Genomic DNA, 15,131 nt, shown 5'->3' on the forward strand with positions numbered 1-15,131 from the left:
AAGGGGAGAAAAGTTCTGAGGTCAAGTGACTTTTCCAAACCAGGTTAAGTCATGTTACCAGGGCCTTGGCCTGTGCATCACTCAGTTCATTCATTCAACTTTGCACACTGTCACCACGGGCTCCCTGCTCCACTGAGCACTTCCTGTGGATCAGATTCAGTACCCAAAGTGTGTGGGTGAGCAGAGGTCTGCTCAGCCCATTGCTGGGATCACAGGCCAAGTCTTGATGCAAGACCCAAAGCACAAAGGGAGAGAGTCAGGAAACCAGTGTTGATATCAACAAATACCATAGCTTTAAGTATCATCCATAGGCCGAGGACGGTGAAACTTACATCACCAGCCCGGATCTCACTTCTGAAGTCAAGATTCATATGCGGCAACAGCCCACTCAATGTCTCCACTTGAATATCTAACAGACATTTCAAACTTAACATGTTCAAAACTGAAAGTTTGTTCTTACCCCAAAACCTTCTCTGCCAACAGCATTCTCCATCTCAAATGATGGCAAGTCTATCCTTTTAGTTCTCAGGCCAATTCTCAAAGTCATCCTTGACTTTTCTCTTTCTCTCATACTCACATGCAATCCTTCAGAATATCTTGTTTGTTCCATATTTTTTAAAAATCCTGTATCTGCCCTGTTTACCATATCCACTGCTACCACCATCACTCTCACTGAGACTATTGTAATGGTCTACCACTGTCTCCCTGCTTCCACTCACACCCCCTAAATACAGCCTATGCTCAATCTAGCAGCAGGAGTGATTCTTTCAAACGTTAAGTCATATCATGTCACTCCTTTGCTTACATGGCTACATGAATTCCCATTTCCTTCGGGGCTACAAATTCTCATGTTGGTCTACAAAGACCAACCCAGTCTGTCCTCACTACTTCTCTAGTCTCATCTCCAATCACTCTTCTCCTTTCTTACCTACTCCTGCCCTACTCCAGTTTTCCGTGCAGGTCCTTAGGGCCTTTGTGTCTCCTTCAAATATTTACTCAAATGCCACCTTCTCAATTAGGCCTGTCCTGACCATCTATTTAAGATTGTAAAGCATCACCAAAAACAACCGACACACTCTATCCTCTTTGCCCTGCTCCATTTTTTTCTATAGGATCTATCACTTTCTAATAGACTATATAATTTACCTATACGTTCATTGCTTATTTTCTGTCTTACCCAATGAGAATACAAGTTCTATAAGGACAAGAACTTGGCCTGCTTTGTTCAATGTGCCTGAAACAGTAACTGGCACATAGAAGATGATCAATCGATATTCTCTAACTAATTAATTAGTTGTTATTAGAAGGAGCATTTGTGATTAGCAAATCATGGTTCTCCATTAAAATTTTCCTGTTGCACGATGTTGAACTGTGTCAGTATTTTGTTCATATATTAGGATTTTTAAATAATACTATTAGTATTTCTAGCCTACCTTTTATGGTAATGTGAATATTAATAATAATTAATTATAAGAAAGCAACTTTAATGTACTTCTTAAATACAATTGCTTTTTTTTTTAATTGCAGTATAGTCAGTTTACAATGTTGTGTCAATTTCTGGTGTACAGCACAATGTTTCAGTCATACATGAATATACATATATTCATTTTCATATTCTTTTTTACCATAAGCTACTACAAGATATCGAATATAGTTCCCTGTGCTATACTGTATAAACTTGTTTATCTATTTTATATATACCAGTTAGTATCTGCAAATCTCAAATTCCCAATACAATTGTTTTTAAACTCATATATTTGTAATGCGCGTGCTGGTGTTACTTTGTTGTTTTATCAATGTTTCCCAAAGTAATTTCCCTGAAATGCTTGCCCCAAGAAATTCTGTAAGAAAAATTGTCCCTGGATGGTAAGTTTGGAAAACACGGTACACAATATCTCCCTTAGTGGACAGTCACAATTAATATTTCAGCTTCTAAAAAAGCTGCAAGAAGGAAGTAAGGAGCCCAATGGATTTCGTGAATTTTGTTAAACTCGGAAAGAGTTTCCAAAATGGACCACATAATCCTTTCTTCATTTGACATGTTTCCACCATTTCTGTAATATCCTTTCAATTTCCATGAAAAACCTAAATTTGATAGTTCCATCAGCAGCTACTTATTCATTGCCTGAACTGTTTATCCTCGGCTTACCTTTTCTTCAATGTTCATCACTTCTTCTATCTGGGAAGCAATTCTTACAATCAGCCTCTAGCAGCCCTTCTGCTTCCAACCTTAATCCTTTAACCCCAGGAGGTATTATTCATCCATTTTATGAATGAAAAACTGAGGCTTATAAGGGTAAAGTAATTTGCCCAAAGATAATGCTTTGAATCCAGATCGGCTTTAGAATCTGTATTCCTAACGACTAGTCCATGCTGACTCATCTCTTTCTAGTTTGAACTGCCTTCCAAGGACTAGATGAAGAAAACAGACTCTCAGCTACTTCAGCATATCTATGGAAGCCTGAAAACTCTGCTAAATATTCAGCACAATGACTCAGCAACACCTGAGACAATCCCCCAAACATGCCAACAGATCTGCTCTTACCAGCTACTCATGTTGGGTGGGAACCTTCTACACTTTCATCTTCAGGTTACAATAAATGCCAGCCAGATGATAATTCACTTGCTAGAGTCGACATTTACAACTGTAGTGGTTTTAAAACAGTCTTTTCAACCCTTGTCCCTTCCTGAGGTGGGGTATATGTCCCCTCTCCATGAATCTGGGTGGGCTACGGAGCCCAACAGAGAGCAACAGAAGTGATGCTATGAGACACATGAGAATGTCCAAAAGGTCATGTGGCTTCCTCCTTGTTTACTATAATGCCCGCTATTGTAAACCTGAATTGACTTATAAGAAATTCTACTGCCTTGAAGCCTCCATCCTGGAAGGCCACACATAGATCCTCCAGTCCTTCATCCCATCTGAGCAAAAATTCCAGCAATTCCCACTGAAGAACCAGAGAATAAGTCCGTCTTGGACCTCCCAGAATGAACATCTGCCAATCGAACTAAACAACCCTGTTCAGTGCCACATAAAGCGGAAGAATCACCTAGTCAAGCCTTGTGCAAACTCTTTACTCACAGAATCATGAGATACAATGAAGTGGTTGTTTTAACCCATCACATTTGGGGGCTGTTACATGAAACAGCAACAGAAACAGCAATTCTCTGGACAAAATTATCATTAGTAATTATATTTCTTAGTAAAAATAACCATTTTATTCACAAATATGTAGCCTAAGTTATTTTTCTAACATGCAAGAAAAATCTAAAAGGCAATTCCAACATGCTGACTAGTATTTGATGAGCTTACATTTGAGGAATGTCTGTCCATTGCCAACATTAACTTTTTAACATAACATGGAGTGGGAAAACAGTTGACTACAAGTTTGAGTTCTGGTCCTACTTCTGCCATTTACTAGCTAGGAGATCATGGCTAAGTCATTTAATTTCTCTGAGCCACAGTTTTGTCATCTACAAAACAATATAATAGTATTCTATCCCAATTATCCAACAAGGCTGTGGAAGATATCAAATGGAGTATGACTATGAAAATGGTTAAAAATGTAAAGCATTATGCAAATTCATGGCCTTATTGGCCTTATCCCATGATATTGACCACTATAAAATTCTACCAATGGTTTCCATGTTGACAAATATCATGGCTTGCTCTCTGACCTCACCATGAGTGTCCTCTGGGCAACATTTGTCGCTGGTGACCAGTCCCTCCCTGATGAGGCTTTTCTCATTCTTGGCTTCCTTGACTCTTGGTTTCCACCTACCTCAAAGGCCAATCCTTAATTTTATTTGTACATCTGTCCTTGTCTATCAGGCCTTTAACACTGGAGAAACCCAGGGTTGAATGTAGACTCTCTACTCTTTAGATCCTCTTCCTTGGAAATCTTGTGCAGGACAATGACTTTAAATAGCAACTATATTCTGATAACTCTCAAAAGTATGCCTTCGACTTTGACTTCTCTAGTCAACTCCAGACTTACACATTTATCTGCATGGATGACACCTCCACCTCAATCCCTAAAGATCATCTTATACTTAAGAAGGGAACTATTGATTCCCTTCTGCCCCCCAAAATAAGTTACTTCCAGTCTTTGCCATCTCCATGAGTGGAACTTCCATGCAGGGCCACTGCATGTTATTGAGCACGTGTGTAGAATCCAACCAACACAGTAATATTTATTAGTCCCACTTTGAGTAAATCCATCTAGTTGCTCACACCAAAAGCAAAGGAATCATCCTTGAGTTCTTTCATAACCTGCCAGTTGATGTAATTCTCTAATTCACTGATATACTTCTCAACTGTCATCCTAGTTCAAGCCACCGTCATCTCCACCCTGAACCAGTGCAACAGCCCACCAATCTGGTTTCATGTTGACACTCTTGTCCCCTTAAAATCTATTCTCCACCCAGCGGCAAGAATAATTCTTATTATAAAAGACATCTTGCCTTTTTCTCCTCCTCCTGGCTTCCTGGTGCACTCAAACATATAGCACTGGTTTACAAGATCTATAATGACCCGGATCTTGCCAACTCTACAGTCCCATCCCAGCCTCAGTCACTTTACCACAGTCATCCTGGGCACTTTCTATTCCTCAACGGTGACACATCACGAGATTTTTTTTAATGCAAACTGGGGCTAGCCAGGAAGGGGAAAAAAAATAAAAGTACTATACCTTCACGTTACTGAAGTTCTTTTTGTATATATCTCGTTTCTGGAAAAGGGCAGCTGCAAATGGTGAAACTTCCAGGCCCATCTGTGACATGCACTCTGTTTCTCTAAATAAGGTTAAAATCTGAGGATCAAAGTTTACAAACAATTTCCCTGTGCCTGGAGCCTTCACCAATAAAGAAGCCTCAAGTCCTACGTGAATTTCTTCAGTCTGTGAGAAGAGATCAACATTGTGACTATTAGAAGGTTCAGTGCATATGGGTATATAGCTCTGCCACTTCTGGGAATGAAGTTCATTAAATGTTCTTCCATGGATTTGAGTTTCTCAAACTAAAGACAGTGGGGTCCCTCACTCTTCTCCTAATTTCAGTCTCAGAAAAGAGACTTCCAGTTCTTGGTGGTGATACACAGTCAGTTCAACAAAATCCTTGGGTTATGAATCTCTGACACCTTGTAAGTGGATACTGCCATACTGGTGACTTTGCAAAAGCCATTTTATTCCCTGATACCTTCATGCCTACTCAGTTATTTTTCCTAATAAAAGTTTCATGAAACCTACTAAACTCAAGTTTTCAGTTATCTAGAAAAGCAATGAAAACCACTATGGAGACATCTCCATTATTGATTCAGACACCAAAAGTTGACCCAGGAAAATGAGATACCATTTTAGAGGCCTTATAAGGCTGAATTTCTATCCTCCAAAATACTTCCTGCCAATCTACAGAGAAACACAAGTGTTGGTGGGTATGAAATATAATTTGAGTAATGTAGTATGGACAAATAAAATTTAAGACTTTAACAGGCATACTAGTGTTTATGGACACATTAAGGAACTTAATGGAGAAAAAAAGAAATCTTAATCAACCAGGTAAAGGAATCAATAAACAGGATCTTCTCCCTTAGGAGTTTGTAAATTAAATAAAGATGAGTCACATGACTTGATCCTTTGTTCAAATTTAATTATTATCTTTCTTCATGTACATATTATACTCTCTGATTACTCACCTAGAGCCAAACCCTGTCTTATAAAATATCCACAAACTCAAATCTCTATGGAATTAAAACTGTCAAATGTTAGCAGGGGGCTTCCCATGGACTTGACAATGGGGACATCTTTTAAATGTAGACTCACTTGCTGAAGCCATGCCCTGTGGTACAGAACCTCGAACTCCAGGAGGACCTTGGCCACCCTGTTGTAGCTGCGAATCACAGGTTTGGCTTCAGCCGTCTGGAGCACGGTTGGGTGCTGCTGGAAAAGCTGCATTGGTTGCTGAATCCTGTGGAAGAGCTGACGGGCCCACAAAATCTTCCCAGCAATGGGAGGCTGGTCTCGAGCCAAAGGAGGATCACATCTCTGCTTTGTATACAGCTTCGAGATCATATCAATGTCAGCCCCATAGTTTTCAAGGATATGCCGGTATTTGTCATCAATGCCAAGATCAGGTATATTCAATCTGATTTTTTTTTAAAGTGAAAGGCTTGAATTAATGGGATGATATCCAGAAATCTTGTTTATTAAAAATTTGTTTTAAAACACATCCTGATGGAAGAGAATGAAATATTTATCTGGCCTACTAAAAAAATCAAAATGGAGTCAATCCATCAATCATATCGCAGCAGAGTGTTTTTTTTAAAAAATAGTATCAATCCTTAAAATATAGTTAAAACTACTGGTAAAAGTTTTTTCAAATTACCTAAACATTAAATAATATTATGACAGGCAGTCACACGGTACTTCAAAGCTGAGAGGAAATAAACTCTTAATCCTCTGAAGAACTTAAAAACCTTGACCTTGTTATTCAGATTGTCAAGAGAGGATTATCTTTCCATTAAAATATGAAATAATAACATAATGACATAAACTAAACTATGTTTATATTACCCACAATTTTAGAAAACAGAATTTAGAAAAATCTTTCAAATTTTTACCTTTCAAATTTCTTTAGCATACTTAGAGCTTGATTGGTGTTTTGAATCTTTTCAAACGTAACATCCATGAACTTCTGCAACTTATTCTAAAATAGGATAAAGTCTGATTATGCACAAAGAATTAGCATTGTGAAAAATCCTATTTAGCTATAAGATAAAAGAGCTCCCCGTTCTCTACAAACGCAGACAACATAGGACAAAATATAACAGAAAATGTGATACTCATCTAAGCTTAAAGAAAGATTAATGTCCAGAAACTGGAACAAAGAGGAACTTGTAAGTCAGAGCGGTCATGGGGGTTGGCACTTGTCTAGGGGCACTGGACCAGATATTTCTGCAAACAGCACATCCTAGGATCAAGAAATCTTCCTGCACTAAAGAACATTACAGTGAGCCTACCTAAATAAACACTCAGCTTTCAGAGAAAAATCTTTGGTTATAAACTAGGCAGAGCTAGAGCATTTATTCTATTCCTTCCCTCTAACTTCAGACACAGTAAGTCTTTACTGAGCCCTAACTCTTAGACCTGATTGGTTTTCCTTGCTTTTCTAACCTATGGTTTCGCAAAGGCTGACAATGAGTTCCTCATGAACACCCAAGACCTCAAATTAGTCTTCTTTTCTCTCTGGACCATAGGTTCATTCTTAGAGTCTTTCGGAGTCTGTAGTGGAATCTTCTAGGTCTCTTAGTTCTGGGCTCTCAGGTCCTACTCAGTTTTCCCTTAACTCAGCTTGTCATCTCAGCAGCTGGTCCTTACTAAATAGTGCCTTACTTTGCCTGCTGGAGACAGCATGCTTCTAGACTTTCAACAGCCCACCTGGTCCCAATGCCCTGCCTCTCTTTGGTCTATCAGTACCAGCATGAGCCCTAAATCTGGACAGGATCCTAGGCTCTGATCCCCTTGACAGTGGATCCCTGGACACAACCCTGATCCAAATCACTCATGTACCTGTCCCGCCAACACACACACTGTCTGGTCTTACATCTCGGAGATGCCACGGTTACTAGTCCTCTCCATTCCATCTCCAAGACTCATCACCCCCACTCACTACATTCAGAGTCACGGGAAAGCCAGTATTTTCACCCAGTTTTATAGGGACAAGGGCTGAATTCATGCAAATAGGTGGGTTATTTAAAGGAGAGAATATAAAAAGGTAAGTTAAGAGACAGTAGATGGAGAAAGGGACAAAGAAGTCAGAGGAAAACTGGTCAGCAAACCAAAGAGAGAAGTTGACCATTTTTGAAATGGAAGACAAGATGAATAACAGTGTTAGATTTCTAAAAATTAGTTTTTAGGAACTAATATCTATGACTAATGCTTAAAAACCAGGCTGTAAAACATTTATAAAATTTTATTCTCAGTATTATAAACAGTGGGCACCACCTTGAAAAAGCCTCCTCCGTCCTCTCATTCCCCCTCCATTTACTTGGAAAACATAAACAGGGTTCTAGCACAGGCGAGGCTCCTCTCTGAAGCTCTTCCCAACCCCAGTCAAGCAAAAGTACACAACTCACTCCACACCCCGTCTTACGGGCTGTAGCAAGTCTCAGTCTGTGTGATTTTTTGCAGGTCTGTCCTCCCTATAAATTTCCTTCTTTCTTTGGAATATGTCTTTTTACCTTTGAATCCTCACTTCCTAATAGCATATCAGAATATTATACTTTAATAATTAGTCATTTTAGCCACTATTTATCCTTTTTTAATGATACATTCATTACACTGTTCTAACATCTATGTACTTATATTTCAATCATAGCCCATGTCTGATATGAGCTTTGAGGACAAATCAATGATTGATTGATTGATTGACTGATTATGATTTATTTCTGTATTCATAACCTACAGCATAGAAGCCCAATACATAATTAATGTACAGTAAATGCACATTTAATTGCAATAAATCTCGTTCTAGAGAGGATGGGGCTTGAACACCAAGAGGGGTCCAGGTGCTGAGTGGGTCCTGGTACCACTGTCTCAAGGCCAGCTGTAGCCCAGGCTTTCGGATTGGCCAAACATCACTGACCATTAGCTTGAGCTACCCCTGGTCATAATCATTGCTCTAAAGCAAGAAGCAAGCAGAAACAAATTTCTATATTGTAATAACACTGTGTTTCAACAGAAGATAAAAGTTAATTCTCTAAGATCTAAGATGAAACACTTGCAGAAGTCTGTGATTACAGATTGTTATCCAAAGCTATCCTTATGACCTTTTAATCTATGAAAAAGAGCCTTCAATTATTAATCCAAAATCACAAAATGCAGGCTGAGCTTGCTATCGGTCACCTCCACAATGAAGACGCTTCTCCCTTCTGAATGGGTAATGACTAGCAGTATTGCACAGAATGGAAAAAATAAACACCAGACTGTCAACAGGAACTGTATTATACAACCTACATGAAGGTCATTAGTCTGCTTGCAAAACTCTTCATAATCCTGCTCGAAATCCATTTTCCGCTGGTCTAAGAAATTATATTCCTTTTTCTTTATAGTGGCAACAATACCCTGAAATGTTATGAAAGAAATAAGACAATACTTCAGTCTTCTTGCATTACTTAAGTAAATATGGCCTTTAAATATAGAACCTGTACAGTTATGCCCAAAAATCCAAAGCATTAAAGGAGCCTTTTTTTCTTTAATTATTCTCATTGCTTCATGCATATTAGGAGCATTACTCTATTACCTGGCGCATTCAAAGAAATCATTAAATCATTTGGAAAGCATTTTTCTGAGGCTTTATGTATTTTTGAAGAAAAATATAAAATAGAAACTACATCTGAACAGCAGGAAAGATGTTTTGTCTAAAAAATTCTTACTAATTACATCTGAAATTTAAAAAAAAAAAAAAGAAGCCCAAAGTAGAATTTACTAAAATACTTTTCATTGAAAAGTTTAAGTCTTCTCAGGAAGTAAATGAGGCTTTTACAGAACACAAACAATTAGGAAGAAAACAGTTATGTTATAATAGCTACAGATGAAAAACTATCTTCCAAGCCTCAAATGTCTTAAATAAAATATCAAACCACAATCTACCATTTAAAGAATCTCTAGAATTAATTGCTTCCTCCTGCCCTGCAAAGCCACAGTCTGTGACTATAACAGTACAGATTGGGTAACGCATCTTCTTGAAAATACTATTATCTGAAGTTTTGTTTGCTCTGAATAATGAGCTATGATGCTCTGTGATCATTCTTCACCAGGTCCTAAGCCTTTCTCAAACCTGGGTGCCCACACTGTTGACACAGGCATTTAATTTTTATGAAGAATGTTGGGCCTCCTTCCACTAACTCCTCTTCAAAGTCATTTCCATTTAAACATCAGTTCAAATCCCTCAATAGACGAAAGTGTCTAAGATGCATAACTTCTTGAATCAAGCTGACTATTTAAAACAGCCTCCTCTTTCATGCTGTATAACCACAAAGTTAGGTCTATTTCTACATTTCAAAGTGGCATTTTAAAAGATGTGGAGCCCTTGGAAAATTCTGCTCTATAATGGAATTTAATGGTCGTTTAAGAGCATTAAGTTAAGTAAATAAACTGATTAACCATGACCTTTAAACCAACTGATCAAACTCAATCTATTGAACCATTTACCTGACAAATTTATTGCACACCTATCATATGCCAGTAAATTCTGAAGATACAGGAATGAATGGAACAAAGAAACTTTATTCTGGAACTTACATCCTCGGCTGGGGAGAAGGGATCAGAATCTACAGAAGTCACAAGTAAATGGGCAGGATAATTTCAGACATAAGTGATAACATAAGTAACATGACATAGAGGGATGGAGGTGAAACAGAGATTCAGGAAAACATAACTGAGAAGGTCATTTAAATCAAGATCTGGAGGCCACGGAGGAAACAACCAGGTGATGGTCCAGAGGCAGAACTTTCCAGATAAAAAGCCCCAAGGTGGATTCAGGTGGCCTGTTCTGTACCTGGAGAACATGGAATGAGGAGAGGAGGAGCAGGTGAGGAGGTTGGAGCAGGGGATGGGGCCCTGGCAGCCACACAAGGGTCCTAAGTTTCATATCCATGGTCACCATTTTGGGCTTCTTACATTGGTTCAAATACAAGAAAATCTCACCTTACACTTTCATGCACCATCTGCATTTTATCTCACTACTTTCTGGTACATCCATTTTAATCAGTATTTCACTTTAGATTTGGAAAGCAATTTTTCTTCCCAGTATTTTTATCAGGTTAGAACAGTCTTTATCTGCATTTAGATGTACAGTTCAATTTCTCCCTCAAAAATAAACTTTGAAATATACTCCAAAGTTATTTTTTCATTAAAAAAAATAAGTAATTAGATTCCATACTGAAAAATAAATGGACATATTCCATCTTTGTCTTGCAAAACTGTCAGTTTCAAAGTATTGTTAACCCACATTGCAGATTACACACAGCTCACCTAAAATATTTCCTGCTATATAAAAAAGGTTTTTTCTTTTTCTCTCTCCAAACCTGATATACTCAGGAAAGGAAAAGGATTTCTTATATTGACTTAAACTGTTAGAGTAGGAAAAAAAATTAATGTGTGACAGTAAATTATATAGTCCTTTTCAAATTCAAGTATAAAAAAAATTTAAGTTTTAGTGTCACTGTTCCCAAACAAGAAAAAACTGATTATACCCACATTAAGAGTTTAAACCACATCTTGTTTATAAATTGTTTTTCAAAAATCTTCAAAACATTATTAGATCATTGTACCCTCTTTAAAATACAGTATTAGTTATGCACATACCTTTACAAGATAAAGCTGTCAAAAATCAAAATAATTAGGAATGGCAAAGCTAAAATAAAATTCAGTCACTATTATATTTTTAACATGGGTCCATATAAAACGCTTAAATGCAAAGATAGTCAGATACTACTCAGAACTCAGTGTCAACTAGAGCCTGACACAGTTTATGCTTGATTAAATAATTCTTGCATGAATAAATAAAATAATATGTTATATTGAAACATTTTTCTTGTGCTACTAATGAAAATGCTTTAACTAATGATGATTAATTTTAGACTATTGGAAAGTCATTCTCTTAGTCACATACCTGAAAAGAATATATTAGCACCATTACACAATTCTCAAATGAATTTAACTTCTTTATTGTTTAAGGGCCATGAGCTTATCTTTTACATTAGAGACTGATTGCTGTAAGCATTATAGCTATAGCTATTTGCATAAAATATTAAAGGTTTATTTGTGGAAAAGGGTAGCAAATTTAGTTTTGAGGTACAGTACCTGATATTTAGTCACCATATCTTCTAGGCCTTCAATTCTAGAATCTTGCAGAACTGAATACGTCTTGAAGGTTGTAAAGATGTCCATTATCTTGGCAAGACGTCTATGGAAAGTTTCAAATTTTCCAAAAATATACATCTCACTAAATTCGAATTGTTTTTCATTTGGATCTTGTTTAAGCTTTTGTTTTGTCTTGTGAAAGCAGTGCTGGTATTCCTTAAAGTAAAGACCAAAATATAAGAATGGGAACATAACAAAGATATCAACCTTATTCTCTAATGTGAAGGTGACGGCAAATTTAGGGTGGAATTGTGAATCCCTTCAGTTTCATGCCTTTGTCACTACTCATTCATCAGCATGGGACAGCATCTCTTCCCAGCCTCCAACCTGGCAAGCTCCGAATTGCTCATGATGCAATTCAAGGATGCAGCCTTTCCACCTGCGTCTCGGTATAAGCCGAACTGTCTATTTCCCTGTGCGTCTATGAGAAGCTTAAGGACAACCACCTCATCCTTGTACCTCTAGTATTTCGTGTGGCGTCAGGACACAGTAGGCCCCCAAAAAGGGTAGAGTAAGTGATTAAATTTGGGGGCAGATTTATTAACATTCAATTTTTCTTAACAGTAAAGAACTGCTGCTCTTTTTAGCAACAACCAACACGATCAGCTATATGATTTAAGACGCAGTGGTGAAAACAATATGAAACTAATACAACATTATCCAAAGACATCATTAAGCTGGCCGTTACCTGCTTAAGTTTAATTGCAGACAATATTTTCTCCACAACGACGTCCTGTGGCTGGCTCCAGATCGAAGCAGTTCCATTGTTAGTGATATACGCTTTACATGCGGCTATCATCTGATTGGTCACCTGGAATTTCCCAAACAAACGATGTCAAGTACGTTAAGCAGCCATCGATCATAAATTGGGCTAGAGGGTCCTGACCTCTTCCACCTCTCAGAGTGAACCATCTGTGAACCTGAACTTTGGATTTACTTTTGTCCACCACATCTATAATTAAGCAGTAGCCCATTTTTTCCAGCTTTATTGAAGTATAATTGACACAATGTGTGTATCTTTAAGATGTACAGCACGATGCTTGGTATACACACACGAGGTGAAATGATTAGCACAACCGAGTGCTAACGCATCCATCACCTCGCATGATTACCATTTTGTGTGAGTGTGTGGGGAAAACCTTAAGATCCGTTCTCTTATCTCTTTCAGGGATATAGTGCAGTATTAACCACAGTCACCATGCAGAAAACTAGATCCCTAGAACTTAGTCATCTTACAACTGAAAGTTTGTAGCCCTTGACAACATCTCCCCATTTCTCAACACTCCTCAGCCTCTGGTAACCACCCTTCTACCCCCTGCCTCTATTTGTTCAATTTTTTTTTAATTCTACACGTATAGCATCAAAATCATTTGTAAAATCACAGAGTTAGAAGCACTATGGAAAATCAATCATTCAGATGAATGTGTTTATGCATAATGAATGTCTTAACCAACCAAGAGAGGGGACTCCCTTCCCTACCTAAAAGCTGTTGAGAGCCTCCCCGGTCTCCTTCAGCCTGCTCTCACATCCAACTCAACAGTTTCCAAGTGCCATGAACTACCCAGATCGTTTCATGACACCGTGATCGACAGCAGAAACGTCAAAAGGAGAAGGCAATAGACAAAAGGGTGAAGATAACATATGTGACCCCTAACATTTTATTTATTCCTTCAAACTTTAAAAAAAAAATCTTCGGAATTTTTTTGGTCATTTTGTTTGTAAATTAAAAGGAAAATTAGATGCCTGTGCTGTACGTATGGAACGACACAATGTCTGGGACTTGCGGCACAAAGGTTAAGTGAAACAAGATTGGCCACGTGTTGATAGCGAATGAATCTGGGTGATGTGTACATGGGGGTTCAGTATACAGTTCTGTTTCCTTTTGTACCTGCTTCAATTTTTCCATAAAGAAAGGTTTTTGAAAATGAGATAAATAGTGGTTTCACGATTTTCTCCTAAAATAAGACTTGCCAATAACATGCGTGAAACCTGGAATAATAACACAAATTGACTTTTGAGGCTTCTAGTCAGAGAATAGCCCTCATGACCCTAACGTAATGTTAAAGTGTGAAAAAGGTGGGAAAGGGTCCAGCGGATTGTCCTCCTTTCTACCTGAATATGAGAGCAAAAGGAAGTTTCCGTCAAGTTCTCCAAGCTAGATGTCCCTATTCCCAGGAAGAATCATGCCTCCCACTGCATCAGTGTTTACAACACAAGTCCTGAAGAGCTGAAAATGCCTCTATTTGAAGACAACACTCAAAATTTTCGCCTTGGTAATGAAAAAGCCATCTTCTTCTTAGAGACTGTTCAAAATGGGAAAGGCAACGTGCTCACCAATAAACACTTACAAGTTAGGACATGAGGTTTAAACAGCATTATGCTTTTTGGCAGAATCATTATAATTGCTTTATGGATTACTGGAACGTTGCAAGTGGCTTTTATTACCATGATTACTGTTCTAATAACACCAAGTAAACAACTGTGGCATCAAATAAATTTGGAACTGTGGCACATAAAATATGAAACTGAAGATAGCCAGTTAAATAGCTTTTCTTAATTAAAATTTACCCAATAGGAATAAATAATGTGCTAAATAACACAGGGAAAGAAATTCCAAAAAAAAATCTTTTTTTCATTTTTATTATATAAATAATACAATATTTATTATAATAATTACTTTGGGAAATAGTGTTTGTTTCATGATTTGCTAGAATCAGCCTCCTATATACACTTACTTCTAGCTCTTTTGAGAGATTCAGCTTTTTTAAAAATTGTGGGGTACATAGACATTGGACTGTGCCAATTTGGTAATTTCTAACTGTCAAAAAATTAACCATTAGCAAAGAAATATAATGTTATGCACTTACCTTTACAAACAGAGACGTGATCTTCTCAGAGGTGTTATAGTAATGAGAGATACTGTAGATCATTTTAATTGCATTTATAAGTGTAGGAATAGCATCAGTCATGGATATCTGGAAGACAGCACAGAAGTTTTCAGGAAAATAGGTATCAAATTCAGCAAAATTCTGATAGGCTGATCATTCCATCTGCATTAGGATAAACTTTAGGCAAAAGATTTTTATTTAAATTTTAAAATATTATCTAACATTTTACATAAATATAATATATTTAGAGGTAATTTTATTTTTACCCTTTAGTCATAGACAAGTAAGCTTTGTTTCAATGCAAGAAACACTAACTTTCTAT

General features: G+C 37.5%; 1 protein-coding gene across 1 annotated transcript in view; it reads right to left on the reverse strand.

The window, feature by feature from the left end:
- Positions 1–15,131, reverse strand: part of DNAH5 (dynein axonemal heavy chain 5) — a 236,785-nt gene that overhangs the window by 158,186 nt on the left and 63,468 nt on the right. Inside the window, exons 9-15 of the mRNA XM_064479570.1 lie at positions 14,789–14,896; positions 12,610–12,732; positions 11,862–12,077; positions 9,012–9,119; positions 6,617–6,702; positions 5,820–6,141; positions 4,692–4,898 (exon numbers count right to left, since the gene is read on the reverse strand). Coding sequence (XP_064335640.1) covers positions 4,692–4,898; positions 5,820–6,141; positions 6,617–6,702; positions 9,012–9,119; positions 11,862–12,077; positions 12,610–12,732; positions 14,789–14,896 — 1,170 coding nt within the window. The remainder of the gene's footprint in view (positions 1–4,691; positions 4,899–5,819; positions 6,142–6,616; positions 6,703–9,011; positions 9,120–11,861; positions 12,078–12,609; positions 12,733–14,788; positions 14,897–15,131) is intronic.

This window comes from Camelus dromedarius, chromosome 3 (assembly GCF_036321535.1).
Source record: "Camelus dromedarius isolate mCamDro1 chromosome 3, mCamDro1.pat, whole genome shotgun sequence".
NCBI lineage: Eukaryota > Metazoa > Chordata > Mammalia > Artiodactyla > Camelidae > Camelus > Camelus dromedarius.